This window comes from Oculina patagonica, chromosome 4 (assembly GCF_052425735.1).
Source record: "Oculina patagonica isolate OP01 chromosome 4, crgOcupat, whole genome shotgun sequence".
NCBI classification, from domain to species: domain Eukaryota; kingdom Metazoa; phylum Cnidaria; class Anthozoa; order Scleractinia; family Oculinidae; genus Oculina; species Oculina patagonica.
In genome coordinates this window covers 62,483,813-62,501,437 of record NC_135761.1, presented here as the reverse complement: position 1 = coordinate 62,501,437, position 17,625 = coordinate 62,483,813, and the positions used below count along the sequence as shown (strand labels likewise).

At 39.3% G+C, this 17,625-nt stretch overlaps 3 protein-coding genes across 4 annotated transcripts in view; 2 read left to right on the top strand and 1 right to left on the bottom strand.

Moving 5' to 3' along the window:
• The window catches only part of LOC144650994 (bile acid-CoA:amino acid N-acyltransferase-like), a 19,900-nt gene extending 18,504 nt beyond the window's left edge, over positions 1–1,396 (bottom strand). The window contains exon 1 of the mRNA XM_078510845.1: positions 830–1,396. Coding sequence (XP_078366971.1) covers positions 830–1,322 — 493 coding nt within the window. The 5' untranslated portion in view covers positions 1,323–1,396. The remainder of the gene's footprint in view (positions 1–829) is intronic.
• A 60-nt stretch (positions 1,397–1,456) lies between these two features.
• Positions 1,457–4,535, top strand: LOC144650995 (bile acid-CoA:amino acid N-acyltransferase-like). The gene is made up of 2 exons (XM_078510846.1): positions 1,457–1,960; positions 3,479–4,535. The coding sequence occupies exons 1-2, from the start codon at positions 1,471–1,473 to the stop codon at positions 4,270–4,272; spliced, it is 1,284 nt and encodes a 427-aa protein (XP_078366972.1). The 5' UTR covers positions 1,457–1,470; the 3' UTR covers positions 4,273–4,535.
• A 1,579-nt stretch (positions 4,536–6,114) lies between these two features.
• Positions 6,115–17,033, top strand: LOC144650991 (uncharacterized). 2 transcript variants are annotated; one of them, XM_078510842.1, is made up of 3 exons: positions 6,115–7,236; positions 14,661–16,069; positions 16,630–17,033. In XM_078510842.1, the coding sequence occupies exons 2-3, from the start codon at positions 15,331–15,333 to the stop codon at positions 16,974–16,976; spliced, it is 1,086 nt and encodes a 361-aa protein (XP_078366968.1). In that variant the 5' UTR covers positions 6,115–7,236; positions 14,661–15,330; the 3' UTR covers positions 16,977–17,033. The 2 variants fall into 2 exon arrangements, with proteins under 2 accessions (XP_078366968.1, XP_078366969.1); XM_078510843.1 differs by lacking the exon at positions 6,115–7,236 and adding an exon at positions 13,740–14,559.
• The last annotated feature ends 592 nt before the right edge of the window (positions 17,034–17,625 follow it).

Here is a 17,625-nt window from a genome sequence, read left to right as displayed (position 1 = left end):
GTCTGCCCCCCTCCGTAACTTCCAGAATATTTAGGCAATCACAATGTAACTTACATGATATATTGTATGTCCGAAAATCTAACTTTTGGTATACGTCAAGTGGGATGATGACGTCACATCACGTGAAAATGACATCATAATGCCAAAACAGCCGCCATCTTGGATGCCATCTTGGATTTCGAATTTTTTTCAAAACGTTAGAAAACCGCCCAAAATTACTGGAAAGTACTCAAAATCAATGAAGTGTGCTTAAAACCCGTAAAAAGGTGAAAATAATTGCATTAAAGTTATTTTTCATTAATAGAAACACGAAAATTTAAAATTTGGGAAAACATGCCTGTCAAAATGTCGTTGCCATGGTCATGTCAAGTTCCTGACACAGCTAGCAACCGATCCTACCAAATTATTCCCAGATACATTTCAGATAAAATCAGAAAGTTTGGCAGCGTTTGGTTGAATATTGAAAAAGTTATTAGAGTTCAAAGTCAGCGCGGGCACTTTCCGCCCCCCCCCCCCCCCCCTCCCTTCCCTGTCTGGATAGGGTTAATATCGTGTGTTCACACCGGGTGGTTATTATCACACACAACAAACAAAACAAATTGATGGCCAAACTAACAGCTGATTTGGGGCTGAACGTTGTGGTTACAAAACACAATCAATGTTACAAGCTATAAACAGTGATAATGACTTATTACCGACTTAAAGTGTTTATCTCTTTTGAAACATTGTTCAAGTACGTCCAAGTCATACAATCTTTCAACCAAGCATAAAATTATGCGGCTTTGCTATCATTGAATTAAAATTACCTTTGGATTACATCGCTACTTACCAGGGAAAGGACCACTCCCCGGAGGAATAAAAAGTGTCCCACGGATTCTTCCTTCTCTCACAGGAATTCTCTTCACTCCATCCGCCATGTACCACTTCTGAAATGTCACGCTCGACAAAGGCTGCAGCGAAGATTCGTGCGGAGTTATATGGCCATCAAAACAGTTCAACACGATATTATCAGGCTTAGCAACGTCACTTTTCGTTAGGCGAATTCCTTTTCTCTGTCCCGGCGCTGGTTTCATGCTCCATAACAATCCCATGGGTGAAACTCCGCTGTAAGATCCTCCCAGAGACGAGTCACGGCAAACATCAACTTCACCATCTTTATCAGCGATGAAGTAAGCGTGTGACTCAAACACTTCGCCTCTATCGCCCACTATCCTTGCTTCTAGCGTGACATTCTGTTTCGGTTCAAGACCAGATACAAGGATTCTTACTTTGTCGTCTATGAGTGAAGATGAGGGTTGTACAGAAATAATCGATCTCGCCATTTCGTGATCGGGGTCGATCGGGCAAATGTTTGTCGTGACTTGGCCATGCGACCGAGAAGATCCTAGGGCCGAGTTGCCCCCTTGTGATGCGCCCACTTGCGCCCATAATTTTTTGACAATTTGTCAATTTGTCATTGAAGATCATTGAATGTCGACCATGCTTAGTTTGTGTCCGAAGTCTTCTCTTATAGATAAAATAACTAAAATTCACGTTGCACGACTTAAACCACTGCAGAAAATTACACTTCAGGCAAAGATTGTTGGCGATCAAGGTGAAAGGTACGAGTCACACGCTCACTTCATCGCTGATAAAGATGGTGAAGTTGATGTTTGCCGTGACTCGTCTTTGGGAGGATCTTACAGCGGAGTTTCACCCATGGGATTGTTATGGAGCATGAAACCCGCACCGGGACAGAGAAAAGGAACTCGACTGATGAAATCAGATGTCACCAAACCATACAACATCGTGTTGAACTGTTTTGATGGCCATGTAACTTCGCACGAATCTTCGCTGCAGCCTTTGTCAAGTGTGTCATTTCAGAAGTGGTACATGACGGATGGAGTGAAGAGAATTTCTGTGAGAGAAGGAAGAATCCGTGGGACACTGTTTCTACCACCGGGAGACGGACCATTCCCAGGTAGTTATAGCTGACTGATTGCTTAAAATCAAAACCAAGATTTCTACAGAACCCTCTCACCAATTATAAAATTATGCACCTATAGTGATCTATAGTCATGCAGTTTTGTGAGTCTGTTTCAGACATTTTTGCAACGTATGACTCTATCATCCACAGAGGCCTCTTGTTTTTTCGTAAAGGGTGGGAAATGGGGAGAGGTGAAAAGGAAGTGCGCTGAGCCTGGAGAGAATGGCAATGAAAGTGTGCAGTGGACACTGGGAAGGGAAACCCTTCCTGTCGTTCGCCAGGCAAATCTTTGTTCTCTGATGAAAGGGGGGTACAATAACTGCAAAACCGCACAGAAAAACCTAAAAAAACCACAATACCATGTAGAATTTAACCAAAGATTTCCACACACTGCAAAACACTTACCGTATTTATTCGATTTTTTGAATAAGCGCCCACCCGATCGGTAGGAAAAGTTAATAAGTGCCCAGCCTCGAATAAGTGCCCACCCTGCCCCACTCCTCCAAAAAATCTGAAGAGTACAAGAAGAGTATTGACCTTAGTGACAATTGGGTTGAATGTTGTTAACTAAGTACTACTAAAAGACCTTTTCGAGGACCGAGTTTTCTTAGTATTTTACAGAAAAATTCAACAAACAGTTAAAATTCTGCTTTAGCGCCCACTCTCAAGGTCCCAAAACTTTATAAGTGCCCAGGGCGCTTAATCGAATAAATACGGTAGTCTAAAAAACCGTAATACTGCAGGTTAGAATAAGAAATTCCACAAAACCACACTAAAAATAACGCAAGACCGCAATACTGCGACCTTTACGATCATAGTACATTTTGCTCCTAAGTTGGCATGGAGAGAACCTAAGCCATATTGAAAGATAGGTTTCTGTTAGGTATAAGAGGGGGTAAAATCCAGGTGGGAAACTGACTCATATAAAAGGGGTGAGGTTGACTTACTTGACTTTGCCTTTACCCTAATGGGGTAAATGGGCCGGGGAAAAGGCTCCCGGTGGAGTGTACTGGGGCCACAAGTAAACCTCATAAATGCATTAAGCAACTAGGAGTATTTCTCCTTCCCCTCAGATGGGATGCTAGTCCATCGCAGGGATTCTCCCTGTCAAAAGCTGAACATTCTATATAAGCCATTTAGTATTTGAAACCGGAAGTGACATCGCATGAATTGTTGTATCCCCCTCTTGTGGGGTTGAAAAAGCATGTGCTTGGAGAACTAAATAAAAAGGAGTTCGAACACCCAAGCATTATTTTGCCGGTACCCATTCATACACCTCCGCCCCAGAGTCCTCATAAGCCCGATGAGGATAAGTAAGTAAGTAAGTAAGTATTCATACACCTGGGTGGAGAGAGGCACTATGAGAGTAAATTGTCTTTTCCCAAGAGGCTTGAACCTGGACCATTCCATGTGGAGTCCACCGCACTAACCATTAGGCCACTGTGCCTCCCTATCAGAACTGTTTTACTTACATGTTGAATGTGCAGTTTAACATGGTTTGTTTTATTGCAGGTGTTTTAGATCTACTTGGTGGTGCTGGAGGATTGGTTGAATTCAAGGCCTCTCTGTTAGCTTCTCATGGATTTGCAGCTCTAGCGCTGGCCTATTTTGCTTTTGATGATCTCCCCTCATCACCACAGTACATTGATCTTGATTATATTGAAGAGGCAGCAGAATGGCTTAACCATCATCCCAAGGTTTTACCAAATGGTATAGCCATTCACTCAGTCTGCATGGGTGCGTGGGTTGGACTCCTCCTTGCAAGTTATAGGACTGATCTCGTCAAAGCATTGGTGGCAATATCACCATGGCATAGTCCCCTTTGGAGACCTTACAAATATAAAGAAAAGCTCTCCAATGTTTTCCGTTACTCAACGAAAAACATCAAAACTACAGATGAAGGGGTCATTCTCAGATATTGCATGCCATCAGCAAAAGAGTACACTCTCCCTTCTGCTGAGTTGTCCGCAGTGACACCCGTAGAAAGAATCACATGCCCAGTTTTGCTTGTTTATGGGACAGATGATTTGTTAATTGATACTGATTTCACAGTAAGTCACATATCTGAGCAGCTGAAATCAGCGGGTAAGGAGTCTCTTTGTACCATTATGCGGTTTCCAGGTGCCGGGCATCTGATCGAACCTCCTTATACTCCACTGTGCCATGCCACTTTCATGAAGGTATTTAAGGAACATTGGGTCATGGGTGGGGAGCCCAAGTGTCATGCATTTGCTCAGGAAATTTCCTGGCAGAAAATTTTGTATTTTCTTCAGCAAACTCTAAACAATTCCAAGAGTAGTTTATAGCAAGTATATAAGCATAATTTTCCATTACAATCCTTAAATAGAACAATAAGAGCACATACTAACACAGTTGAGTTGAATAAGTGAATGGGAGTTATCAAAATAGGTATTTTGTGACTGATTGGAATGAAATGACACAAGAAATGATTTGCAATGAAATGACACAAAGGAAATCACTGTAAACACCGTGAGGTGCCGTGACTGCAACCTCTAATAAAATCTTTTAACTGCTTGTATTTTTCAAAAATTCATTAAAAACAAAAAGAAATATTGATATGATGTTGCCTGATGTTCCGTAAAACCGTTGTAACAGGGGGGCAGGGGGGCTGTAGCCTCCCGCCCCCAACAAATGTTGTGAGGGGCTCAGCTTTCGTTTTGACCCCCCCCCCCCCCGCCACATTTCAGTGCCGAGAATATCGATAGCGCATGCATAAAATTGGTTTATCTTCAAGAAATTCACCAGGCTCGTCTTTGGCAAAATAATATGGGGACAATGTTTGACTTACAACAACGAAATTCCTCGTCCCAAAATGCTACTGAGAGAGATTCGCATAAGTGTTACGTTTTACTTCACAAATTCCTAGATGGTATCGGCGGCTTCAGAGCGTTCATTTTTGCCCTTCGACGACTAAAACCAGCTTTAACCAAATCCTTCGACATGAAACGGATCGTCTGATCTACTTGTACCTAGTTATGTATCTTCATAAATCGATTACGGACACACCGTGTCGCTGAAAAGATTGCAAAGGAGGCAGGTCAAAAAAAAAATTTGGAAAAAAAAAAAGGGAAAAGCCCCCCCCCGAGGGGTGGGTGGCGCTTGGTGAACGACGAGCCCCCCCATGTTTCAAAACGCTCCACCTAGGTTCTGATCCTACAAAAAGTTGTAAAAAACTATATCCTGCTAAAAAGTGTTGATGCACTCTTCTTGCAAATTATTTATTGCAAAGGGAGGGGGGGGATACTAAAAGTGGTGGGGGGGGGGGGGGATGGAAGAGGGAGGGGGGATTATAACCTGCGATGGGACTTGGCTTGACTTGATCATGAGTTGGCAGACTTGTCGTGTGTTGTTACAAAAGTCAACCAGAAATCTACTAGAATTTTGGGGCTCCTATATCTGTGTAAATCAAAGCTTCATGAATTGCTTTGGAGTATTGCCACAACCTCTCTGAATGGGACGCTTTATGTAGTCCATTAAAGGTTAGTTTATCACGACATTTTGTCTGTTGGTGGCCCTGATAATTTTTCTTACAGGTAAAATCGAGGGGCAGTTGTTCTCACATTTTTACAATTGTCTTGGTCCTTCTCTAACGTTGCAGAAGAAGTGTTAGCTCAAGAGGGGATCATGTATACTTTTTGGCTAGAATCGTTGACAAAAGTGTTGACACATTATCAATTTAGGCGCTATTTTATTGTTATTTTGGACCAATTTCATCCTTGTGCCCCACTTTCCCAACCCCCCTTCCCCCTATCAATGTTGTAGTTTGTTTCTAGGAGCCCTTTGCTACCATTTTACAACATTGGATGGGGGGGGGGGGAGAGGTTATTTTAGCAGACAGTCATAAATTTAAAAACTAGTGGTAAATTTATCATAACAACAGCAGAGCAAAGTCAATGTGTACACTTCTTTTGTCAAAGATTGTAGCTATAATGCTAGCTGCAATTGTAGGTTGGCAAAAAAAAAAACGCTCAGCCATTTTCCATACGCGTCCACCAGCATATATTTCTCCTCAGACAAGCGTATGCTCTGTGCATGAATTACTTTTCCCTATGCTAGATTCCGCCACAAAAATTCAAACTAAACCCAAGGAGGCGATGTACATTAGTTGGAAAAACTTTATTCCGTTTTAACCAAAAACATTGTCCCTTTTTTTTGAAAACGTTTTTCATAATGCTTGTTTTCTTATTCCTTGCAAAATAGCTATTTTATTACCAGCTTCTGTTATAATTTTTTCCGTTATTATTGTTATTTATTGTGTTACTTATTCTTCTTGAAATGTACCACATTGTCATAACATTAACAAAATAATTAATTCAGATTTAACCAACATTTAACTGACGACAGACGTTTATGTCGAACTTAATCATTGTACTTTTTTTGAAACGTGAAGAGAAATTAGACATTATAACATGTATTATATATAGTGACGTTCATATACACTTCTGATATAGAATACTTAAGTTGTAAAAATATTATGTTAAGCTATAGCAATTGTTTTCCCTGGAGGAAAAAAAAAATCCAACATTAGCAACTGAAGATAGTTTTCACTGATTTATAAACCCTCGTTCCATATGCCCTGGGACCCAGAAGGTTGATTTTTGGTTTGCGAGGACGAAGTTTTTCTCATTTCATTTCTGATTTTCCCGTGACGTAAAGACCGACTGGGTATTATTATTGACGACAACAGTCTTCTGCTGAAACATGTCTTTAAAAGTTAAAAATGTCCTTTTTTCTGAAAATTCTGATTTCTATGTGTTTTACGAGTCTGTTTCTATCACGTCCTTACGTGTTGTACATTACCGTATTTAGCAGAAAAGAGATTCATCAACTAGGAATGTTTTCATCAGTTGTACCACTAAAATCTCGCAGTGTAGACGAAAAATGTATATATGTATGTAATGAAATGCATTCAGTACGGGAGAATTAATATTTCACATTCGGGAGACTGAATAAAAAAAAGAAAAAACTGAAGACGAAATACTTTGGCCAGATAGTATTTCAGAAATGTTTTTTTTTTCTTTCGCATATATAAGCGTTCTAGCGAACGTTGCAAAGTTGCAACTCAAAAAAGCCTCGAAAGTTTGAAAAACCGGAAACTTTTGAGACGAATGCACCTGCCTGGCTGTTAATATATACGATGATGGAAAAGAATAGATTTTCGTTTCCGCTTGTCTTCGATCGCTGTTGGAAATCTTAAACGAAGAGCAAGGAGGCGAAGCGTTCACCCAAGAAAAAAAGCCCTGAAAACGGTAAGTTTACATTATTTCACCGGTTTTATTTGAATATTTGTATTTTTGCGTTTGTTAGAAAAATTATGAAAAGCTGTATGCTCTTAAACGCAGTTTAAAACGAAAAAAAGGCGGTTTACCATAAGTGGGAGAAATTATCATTCTGAATGTTCAAAATGGCGGACACGATCACTGGATAAATATAATATACCTTTTGTTTTTTCTCTACGAATCCATGCCACATAGCATAAATATGACTGTTTTTGGATTATCAACCATTTACAGTTGGGCTTTTCTGAATTTGTGCGTGTTTTCATGATGAAATCAACAGCGGCCAAAATTTTACAGGTGTCTTCACCGAGATCTCGGTAAAATTTTTAACAGTGGTCGCAGTTCACCGGCAATGTAACATGCTGTATGCCTTGGGGTTTTATTAACCTTAAACATAATTGAATCTTGATGTTCTCAGTGTTTAGTTGAAACAAAATTAAAGTCGTAATCTTACCTTGCAACAACAGTCAAGGGATAATTTTTGCCGTATGGTTTCGCGAATGAGCAAAGAATCAAAGACATCAAAATAAATAAGGCGAAAATATTTTGCCAAAAATTCGGAGGTGAGGTTTTTCTGTTTGTATCTGTTAAGAAATGAAAACTTTGTTTTTTGACGAAATAATTTTTAAATTGCATGTTGTAAGTTGTGGCGAGGATGGCTATACAAATCAATAAGCTTTGTGATCGACTGAATCAAGATGAGCACAGACAGTTTTATCGTCGTCGATAAATTTCTCTTGCGGGCGATTGTGTCACATGTGCAAAAGCCACTGCTGTTCTACTCAATTGTATCAGATTATTTCAAAAAGCTTCTTCGAAAATCAAAAATTGAATTGAATTATCCTATAAATTAAATGGGCTGTGTCACGTAGTTTTTCGGACATGAAATGGCAACAAAATCACAGTGATTTTTGAATCACAAACATAACTAGGTTTTGTAATCGTATGACTTCAGCTCTTCTTGATATTTTTTGGTAACCTTTCCAACACTGAACTATTTGGAAGTTGTCTATTAATTGCAATAAAAAAGATTTTGCATTTTGCGAAATCGCTTCAGTAAAATGAAGCGATACTCAGGGAGGCCTATTGAAACAATCTCTAAAGACATGCGATAAAAGTCTACACCAACGTTATAAAACCATACAACCATGCATGACATGCATGTCATCGATATAGCTTTTACAATTTTGGCTAGAATTCAGTTTTAGTTAGGGAGTGTTTTAAACCGATATGATAGTTTAAAATTTCTGATAACATTTATTATGAATTCAAGATGTGGACAGCCAATAATAGATCACTAAGCGAGGGAAAAATCGTACACAAAAATCGAAGATCAATTGCCTTATTGGATTTGTTTTTGCTTCTGATTGGCGAGAGAAAATACTGTTCTATGCTCTTCATCTACGATTTGATCAAACATCTTTAAAAAAAAATAAGACATAACATAATATATTCTTTAGGCCGGGAAGCTCTTGTTTCCAATTGGCCGGTTCTTAAGGTACGGAAGTTAGCCTTTAAGGTTTTCATTTTGGTGGCAGATTCCAGTTATACAGAAATTATTATGCTTTATTATACAGACGCGAGTGTTTTACTGGAAAATAGACCACTCGAAAAATTCATATCGAAACTACATCCGGGACCGTAACTAGTGGGGAAAATCGATGACGTCATTTCCCGCCTTTGCACGGTTGTTTCGTTTAAAGTGCCACCAGGACCAAATTCTTCGTATATAATGTTTTTGCATTTTCGTAATCTGTATGTGGTTCTTACTCACCTGTCCAAACCGTTTTGCTGTCTGAGCACGGGAAGACCGTTTTTTTCGACTGTATTTCTCGGGGTTTTTTGGCCGCCATTATTCAAGCATGTTCCAGGGGAAATGACGTGGATCGTCGCGGATTTACCGGATGTGACGTCAAAGACTCAGCCTCGTACGCGATTTCGCTTGTATCTCTTCGAATCTCTACAGAGATGGCTAGAGTTCTCTACAGAATTTCAGCCTTTCGAGACTTCACAAATACAATTTAAGTCCACCAGGCTTAATTACATTATGCTGGGAATTTAATGTGTGGTACATTCAAATCTTCGAGCAGCTGTTGTCCACAAATAGTTAAAATTTGCTCGCACACACACGAGCGAACCTTCCGAATGACAGCCGGCTGCTGCATGAGACAGGTTTTGTGGTAGTTCATTTTATACGGGGATTGATCTCCGAACAATTTAGACGGACCATGCATAGGCCTTCTTCTGTGTGGTTTAAAATAAGCACAATGCCGTTGTTTCACCTTCAACTTCAACTTTATTACTTCCATCACTTACACGAACTACACGAGTTGTTTACACGAGCAATAGCATTAAATTACAGTGCCTTGCTGCTTATAATTTTATTGTCGATACATGTACTCATATTTAGCCAATCTTGCTTTCAAAATTCTGTTTTTTTTGTTTTGTTTCTGTACAGGTCATCAAATGTGTGCTTTAATTGTTTTCTTAATCTGTCAGGCGTTATTGGTACAATGAGGCCCAGGATACTGTGCATGGTTGTATATTTCAATATATTTAGGTTGTTCAACAATATTACAAGTACATACCATTTGAGAAATTACAAGTATACCATTCGAGAGCATCATTATTGAAAGCATACAATGTAGCATGGTAAAATTCAAAAATTCATTGTGCTATCTTTTATTGCCACTGAGAAAAACAATATCCTGAGATCTTGCTTTGAGGAATTTAATAAGAGCAACCAATGTTCACTTTTGCTGCCTCATTTTTGTGGTTTTCTGTGACAAGCTGTTACATTTATGTCTACATGATAAATTGGTTGTTATCTTTTATCCCATGCAATGATAAATACAATCAGTCCAAAGGTTGAGGTTGATAAGAGGAAGCCACATCAGTTCTTGCTGGTTTTCATGTGGGTCTTCTTTCCATGTCAAATTGGAATTTAACAATAAAGTGTAAGGTAATGTCAATAAAAATAAATATTTACCTGCAATGCTTCTTTGGATAGTATTTTCAGATTATCAAAAGCAAATACAGATTGCAATAATATTTACAAGGTTAGAAATGGCTAAAACTTCAGCCATTTTTAGCCTTGTAAAGATTTATTTTAATTACAAAGAACAAATATTATGGACAAATTGGTGGCCTAATGGTTGGTATGCTGGACTCTGGATCGAAGGGCCCAGGTTCGATCCTGGCCGGGGTCATTGTGTTGTGTTCTTGGGCAAGACACTTTACTCTCATAGTATCTCTCTCCACCCATGGCCAGTACCAGCGAACTAATGCTGGGGGGGGGAGTAAGCCCGTGATGGACTAACATCTCATCCAAGGGGGGGGGGGGTAGAAATGCTCCTAGTCACTTCATGGTACAGAAACCAGGATAAGTTCCAGCATGGTGGGCCACTAGGCTTGACATGGACTTTACCCTATTATGGACAAATACTTCCTTTAAAAGAAGCCTCTGGGTTTTGTTGTTCTAAATTATCTACAAAACCTTGGCTTGAAGCTGAACACTGATATCATATTCACAATTCCATAACGGTATTTCATTAGTCAAAGCCAGTTGTCCGTGACTAAATAGTGACATATTTTTATCCAGACATGTTTTTTAACAAACTTTAATATTTACTTGGTCCTTTGAAATGAGCAAGGGCAATGATCTCCCAGTATGGGCTTCAGTTGAGAGCTAACATTAATAAGAAGTTTATTTGATCATCAACCTTTTGTGCACCAGGGGGAGCACAGAATAACTGTTTTTCTCTAGCCAGGTATTGATATTGCCACCCTGTCTATTAGCCAATCACCATGTATGTTGTATCTTAACAAGCCCTAGCCATGTAAAATGTACTGATCAAATATAAATTTCAGAAATCCGCACCCCCTTCCCTGCAGCCCACGAGCATTTGAAGTTGTGGTTGTTCAAGTTATTATTCCCAGGCGAAGGATATTGTTCAAATGCCCCACATAACAGTCTCATTCTGTGATCAAATTCTCTTTTCCCCGAAAACCTACTGGTAGTAAATGGGCAAAATTGACCAGTCAAGCAGAAGTTTCTTTCTTTTCTGTGTATGATTTATTGGCAAATTAGATAAACCTGAAACAAACTATTCACTTTTAAATGCAAAACACAGCTTTTGCAGGCCCTTCTTTTGCAGCCACAATGTCACAAAAGAACACGGTTGATCAGCTTAAAAGTCAAAAGACCGCTTCCTTCCTAATCTCAGCCAATAGCCACTAACATAACTGTGAACGGTTAGGAATCATAAACAAAATCAAAGCAATTAGCTTAAATCTCCCCCACCCCTCCCATATGATTTCAATTTCCCTGCTGTAATAACAACCACTGATGTCAAATTGCCGACCCTTCAGCCTTGGGGTAATTGGGTAAATAATGCCCAAGGGAGGGGGAGTGGCTACATTTCGATTTTAGTCCTAAACTTCACCACAGCCTGCTTTCAGTGTGTTAAAATACCTCAAATGGCAATCAGATCAAACAACCTTAGGCAGAGACAAGTTTAGCCTGTGAATACAGCCGCCTCTCATTCGAGTCCCTCACAGAAGAGCGAATGAGAGGCAGCTGCATTCGCAGGCTAAGACAAGTTGTGTACATTAAATTTTGCCAGTGACATTTTTGCCTGAAATTATATCCCTGTAACACTCCCACAAGCACCACCCACCTATGACAATGCCTTGTGTTCCTTGAAAAGAAAAAAGATTGGAAAAAAAAAACAACTATGCATCATGATGGTGCAAAATGTATGTGTGATGAAAATGTTGTTAACAGAAAAACTAGCCATAACTTGACTATGATAATATTATTATGTCCCTTGTCATATAATAACAACAGTCATTTTATTTATGTAAATTTTATTGTCTGAGACGTGGCATTCCATTGTGTTCAGTCATCTATTTTTATTGTTCAACAATCCATAACAAATAATTGCTTAAAACTTCCGTACTGTTGTCTGGGAACCTGATCGTGATGATCAAGGAAGTACTCAAGAAAGTGGACTGTGAACAAGAAATGGGGAAATTATTTTGGAGTGATCACTAAGCAAAATACTCACTTAAAATCGATTCAAAACCTTGAGAAATACAAAGATAGTGAACATAGAGTTTAAGGTTTAAATTTCATGAATGATAAAGCTTATGTTCCCCCTGACGTACAACATTGCGAATCAGGCACTTGAGATATTTCTGCATGTATTTCTGCATGGCCGAAATTTGTAACCCTGCATTTCATATAAGCAAGCTTTGCTTTCAAAATGAACGCTTTGAAAAAAATAAAAGAAGAAAACGACAAAAAACCAATTAACGCACTACGTACCAATTTCTAAAATTAGCGTGTCGACAAGGCGGACCGAAGTGACGGGTATTCTGAAGTTGCTCCTGAGAATACAGACTCAAAAGCACACGAGTTCACGTGGCTGCCTTTAGCTTCTTCTCAAGCGTACTCCACGGCTTCTAGATCCTTCGCAATACCTGATCTGCGTTGTCGTTGTACTATTGAATGTTTCTATTTGGTTTGATGGAGAATAGCTTCCTCCTAAAGGCTTGGAGGACGGATAATTTCATCGAATAATCGCCACACTTTTCGAGTAAAATCTCTACAAAAACAACACAGGGAAGGTCACGTGTTGAGTCTTTGACGTCATAGTGAGACCTGCCGCTGTGAAATATGCGGGCTCACTTGGAACCAGATTCGAGCAATGGCGGCCGAAAATTTGCAGTTTTCGGAGCTCGCAATTTTTATGAAGGAAGGCTTTTTAATTTTTTCTTTCTGGATCAAGGTTCTCTATAGACCCCGGTGAGTTACTCTGTGGCAAAAAATGTCCGAAAAAAAATTGTGAAATTTGGTCCTAGTGGCACTTTAACAGTTTATCCCAATTTGTGAATTTTTTTTTTCTATATAATTAAAAACAAAACTGTACGTAGGTTAAAGATTAATTTTATTTTCTCGTGTTAAAAACAATATTTTACTTATTCGCTGCGATTATTAGTAAAATATTGTTTTTCCACTCGAAAATAAAATTCATATCTTCAACCAACGCGTAACATCCTCTATGCATATTAGTTGGACTTGATATTTGAACAATAAGATCCAAGCTTTATAAAAGTTCTCAATTTGCCATTTGTTCCAATCTTCTTTGGCAAGCTTAAGGTGTCGACAATCTACCTTAAATTTGTAATTTAATTTTTTTTTTGCTTCAGTCATTTAGACCGGTAACATATGTTTTATTTTGTTCCTTGTTGATTTATTTTTGTCCAGGGTGTCAAGTTTATTTCATGGGCAAACCGGCCTCGCACTATCATGTAGCGTATATCGATTACAATCCGGCTATACGTTGAGAATACTAAGGTATTTGTTTATTCGATGTCAACCGGCAGTTCCCATAAGTTTTGACATCAGAATGGCGGAGAAACAGTAGATAATCTAAAATGCAAAAAAGATGATAACCAATGTTTGTATAATTATTTTTTTTATGTATGTATAAAAATAGATTGGAAATCATAAATGTAGTCTATAATACACTTAGTTGTTGATGCAAGATAACTTTATTTGTTGGAATACTGTATTGTTAATTTTGTGTTTTTCCGGCCGTATACATTCAAGCCCGGCCGTATACATTCAAGCACGAAAAAAAGTGAGCGCGCTTAAACGGATCGTAAATTTACTTTGCCATTTCTGAATAAGAATCCCATAGATAAAAATCTGTGTAAAATCTCTTTTTTTTAGCCATCAAATTTTGACGATTGAACATTGAAACGATTACCTTATGAAAATCGCCCATTTGAATTGAAATCTTACTTTACACTGGAACCCCTTCAAAACACAGCATTTGTTGCTTATAAAGTGCTTCCTTTTATAATCTTCGGCAGTTTGTGTTTACGTAAATACGCTTTGAATAAATTAGCATAGGATCATTGTATGGATTTTTATTGAATAAGACGAAAATTTCGCTTGCTGATAGGTAAGAAAACGTTTTTGCGGTTCTTGAAAAATATCGCCAATTCCTTTAAACGAACCCAGCCAAATCTTTCGGTTTAAACCCTGAATTTTTCAGGAATCACTGGTTTAATTTGAAAACTCTCTCTTTACTTAGATTTGTTTATTTAATCTCCACAAGACCATAATCAGCGCGTACACAATTTCCCTCGATGTCTTATTCATAAGGCTAGCTTCCATCTCCGTTTGACAGCTCGGTATAAAAGCCATTGTCATTAAATATTAACAAACATCGAAGTTTTTTGCGTCCTTCTGTTCGAAAATTCGAACGAGCTCCCAGAAAGGTTTGTGTAAAAGTTTAAATACGCTATTTACTTTACTTTTTCACGAAATTTTCGTTTAAATCTCTAAACTAATTTTTATTTCGCTTGTCTTGCCATTGCAGCTGGCGATTGTCAAGTGTATGTTGGCCAGAGGATAAATGCAAATTTCGCCGGGATCAAGATTGTCAAGGAAAACTTAAAACACACGACTTGTGTATCGACAAATTTAATCAAAATCACGACTGGATCTTAAAAAGAAACGAAGGTAGCCGAAAGAAAATTTTAAAAGGCGTATTCAAGAGTCAGCAGCGTGGTTACTCGCCAAGAAACCGACGGGTCAACTTCATGAAAACTGCCGAAGGAAAAAAAAGCGACCATGGTTTATTTGATTAAAGAAACATTGGATTGAATACTTTGTTTTGAGATTGTAACAAAGTATCTGGCTTCATTGAAGGAGAACTTTGGGAAACAAAGCCTATATCGATCATTCTTTCAGCCTTTTCGCAAATCGAAGTAAATCCTACAACAAATCTCGCGACGAGTTGTGACAGCCCTACGGCGGCCATATTGTTTCATCTGAGGCAAAAGGTCATCGACAGTGTACAGAAGTTTCGACGAAATCTTCGCTAACAATTTCAAAGAGAGCCTTCGGAAGACAACGTTTAACTGACAAATACACTCAAAGGGCCTGGTTTACGACTTAACCGAAGGAAAAACGCATAGCAGTAACACTTGAAATATTATATTCAGGTGGATTACATCTGTGAACTGAGTAAATAACAAACTGCCATCATGTGTTGCTCGTGTCTTTGTAGCTGCATCCAGTCGTTTCTTTCAAATTGCTGCAAATGCCTTGGGAAAAGTTGCATGGCAATTTGCCGCGGCATCTGCCGTTGCTTCTGTAATGCTGTTTCCCCTGGTTGTGGATTCCTCTGCCAAATCATTCTCTACGCCTTGTTCCAAGGTTTCAACATTGGCACTGATGTCGGCGTTTTCCTGGAAACGTCTGCAACGTACTCGCGCTGTGACGAGCTCTCAACCGCGACGCTGCAACCCTTGAGCAACGACACAAACTTCACGCGCCCGTATTGCGTCGCGACGCCAAACGCTACCCAGGCGTTGCTAGGCGAGAAGGCGGCAACGCTGGAGCTCCTTGAAGGCGTTTTCTTCTTCTTTATTTGCCTCTCGGGCGGGATATACGTTGTCCATATTGTGGTGCTGTTCCCGAACACATGCAAGCACTGGAGAGATGAAAACTTCGAGAACATGGTCAGTGACGCTGCGCCTTATTACCAGAAGATTCTACAGATTCATACGCTGTTTCTTTTGGTAGAAACGCTGATTCATGACGTGCCCATGTCATGTCTGGCAGTCGAGCTGTGCGCGCAGATGTGGGGAGCTGGTGGTATCAACTGCTGGGAGTGCGCCAAAACACCAGACGAGGTACCCCTTGAACCGCAGGCGCTGATCAACTGTGAGTTGTGGTTAGGGCTTCTGCTCGGCTCTATAGCCATTGTCAGCATCTATAAGGGTAAGTTAAGACTTTACTTTAATGCCTTTTAATTTCTTGAATTTGAAGTTTTTAGATGAAAGTGTGTAAATCCAGGAAAATTACATACAGAGAAAACGAACATATTAAACGTTTGGCATAAAATACAAACAGTAAGTAAAAGCCAAATTAAGTTTGTGAAAATCAAATTCTTCAGTTTTTGTTATGCGTACCATCTTGGAACCAAATATTTTCCTTGAAATTTTGACCGATTTCTTACTACTATTTTTTTTGCACGAAATTTAGTGTTCGTAAAATCGTTGAAACACCTTTTGGTTGACTGGTTAATCAACATATGGTCAAATTAATATTTTTTTTGACAACTGGCATTCATACCATCCCATTTGCTTGTTAGTACGTCACTGCAAGATATTTAGTACTGAACGGACAACTTTGTTGTCGATAATCTAAGAATTCTACGGATGAATTTCTGCTCTCCGCAGACCCTGAAATATCCTCCAGGAAGACTGCCTTCTCGCCTATAGATAGCTTGTGAAGTAAAACAAGTTAAATTAATTGTTAATCATCGTTATTATCACCAGGAATCTTGCCACTGTATGCATGGATCGGGAACCCATTCTGTTGGGCTTGTTACCCGCTCCGCGTCTGTGTAGTGCTCCCAGCTGGGTTCCTTTACTGTGTGCTGACCCTAGCCCCTGCCATGGGAGTGGCCCTAAATCGCCTGTTTGACGTGGCGCCGCAGATGAAGGAAGAAATGGGAACCATAGCAGAGACCATTTGGACGTTTGGCTTGTTCTTCTGGGGTATCATTTTCTTATTGACCTTCCTTTATTGGTATTTTTGTGGCAAATGCCTCTGCGCCGTTTGCCTTCCTTGCGAGAGGAAGGAGAAAGCAGAGGGCTCAAAAGGGGGATGCTTGTGCTGCTAGTGAGACGGTAGAACAAATTTTTGTTTTGTTTTGTTTATTTGTTAGTTTGTTTGCTTGTTCCGGCATCATAGTGGGGGAAGGGTAGGGGAGGGGAGGGGAGCTGTGATGGATGGGGAGGAGAAGGGGATGGTGAGGGGGAGCGGAAGGAAAGTAGGTATGTTGCACCCAAGCCACATTAGTCATCTGTTTATGTCCATTGCTTACAAAAGCAATGCAAGTTGTTACTTTTGAGACTGTGTTTTGCTTAACTGGACTGAACTTCTTATGTATAGACCCCGACCCTCTTTCCCCATAAAAAAATGCAAAGCAAAAAGAATAAGGAAGAAAACAAAACAAGCAAAGAAAGAAAGTGAGTATAACGTATACAAAAATGTTTGAAATAAATGAGGCAGTAAATGTCCCCAAGACATCCAATGTCATCTAGAACTGACACGCTCGGTGAACATGGGGAAAGCGGATTACTAGGGATAAACAATTTAATTTTGTTTTATCAAAAGCGCCTCACCAAAATAAAATAATGAAGTTAGAAAAAATGACGAGGACACAAAAATACAAAAAAGTTAAAAGTTAAAGTAATAAAAAATAAAACTGGCAAGTGAAAAAGATAGATTTAATATTTGTTCATTTGTTTTCGTAAAGCGCTTTGTAG

Coding starts and splice junctions, on each gene's coding strand:
- LOC144650995 (XM_078510846.1), top strand. CDS start 1,471: ATGTCGACCATGCTTAGTTTGTGTCCGAAGTCTTCTCTTATAGATAAA. Junction 1,961..3,478: donor GGGAGACGGACCATTCCCAG/GTAGTTATAGCT, acceptor GTTTTATTGCAG/GTGTTTTAGATCTACTTGGT.
- LOC144650991 (XM_078510842.1), top strand. CDS start 15,331: ATGTGTTGCTCGTGTCTTTGTAGCTGCATCCAGTCGTTTCTTTCAAAT. Junction 16,070..16,629: donor CATTGTCAGCATCTATAAGG/GTAAGTTAAGAC, acceptor TATTATCACCAG/GAATCTTGCCACTGTATGCA.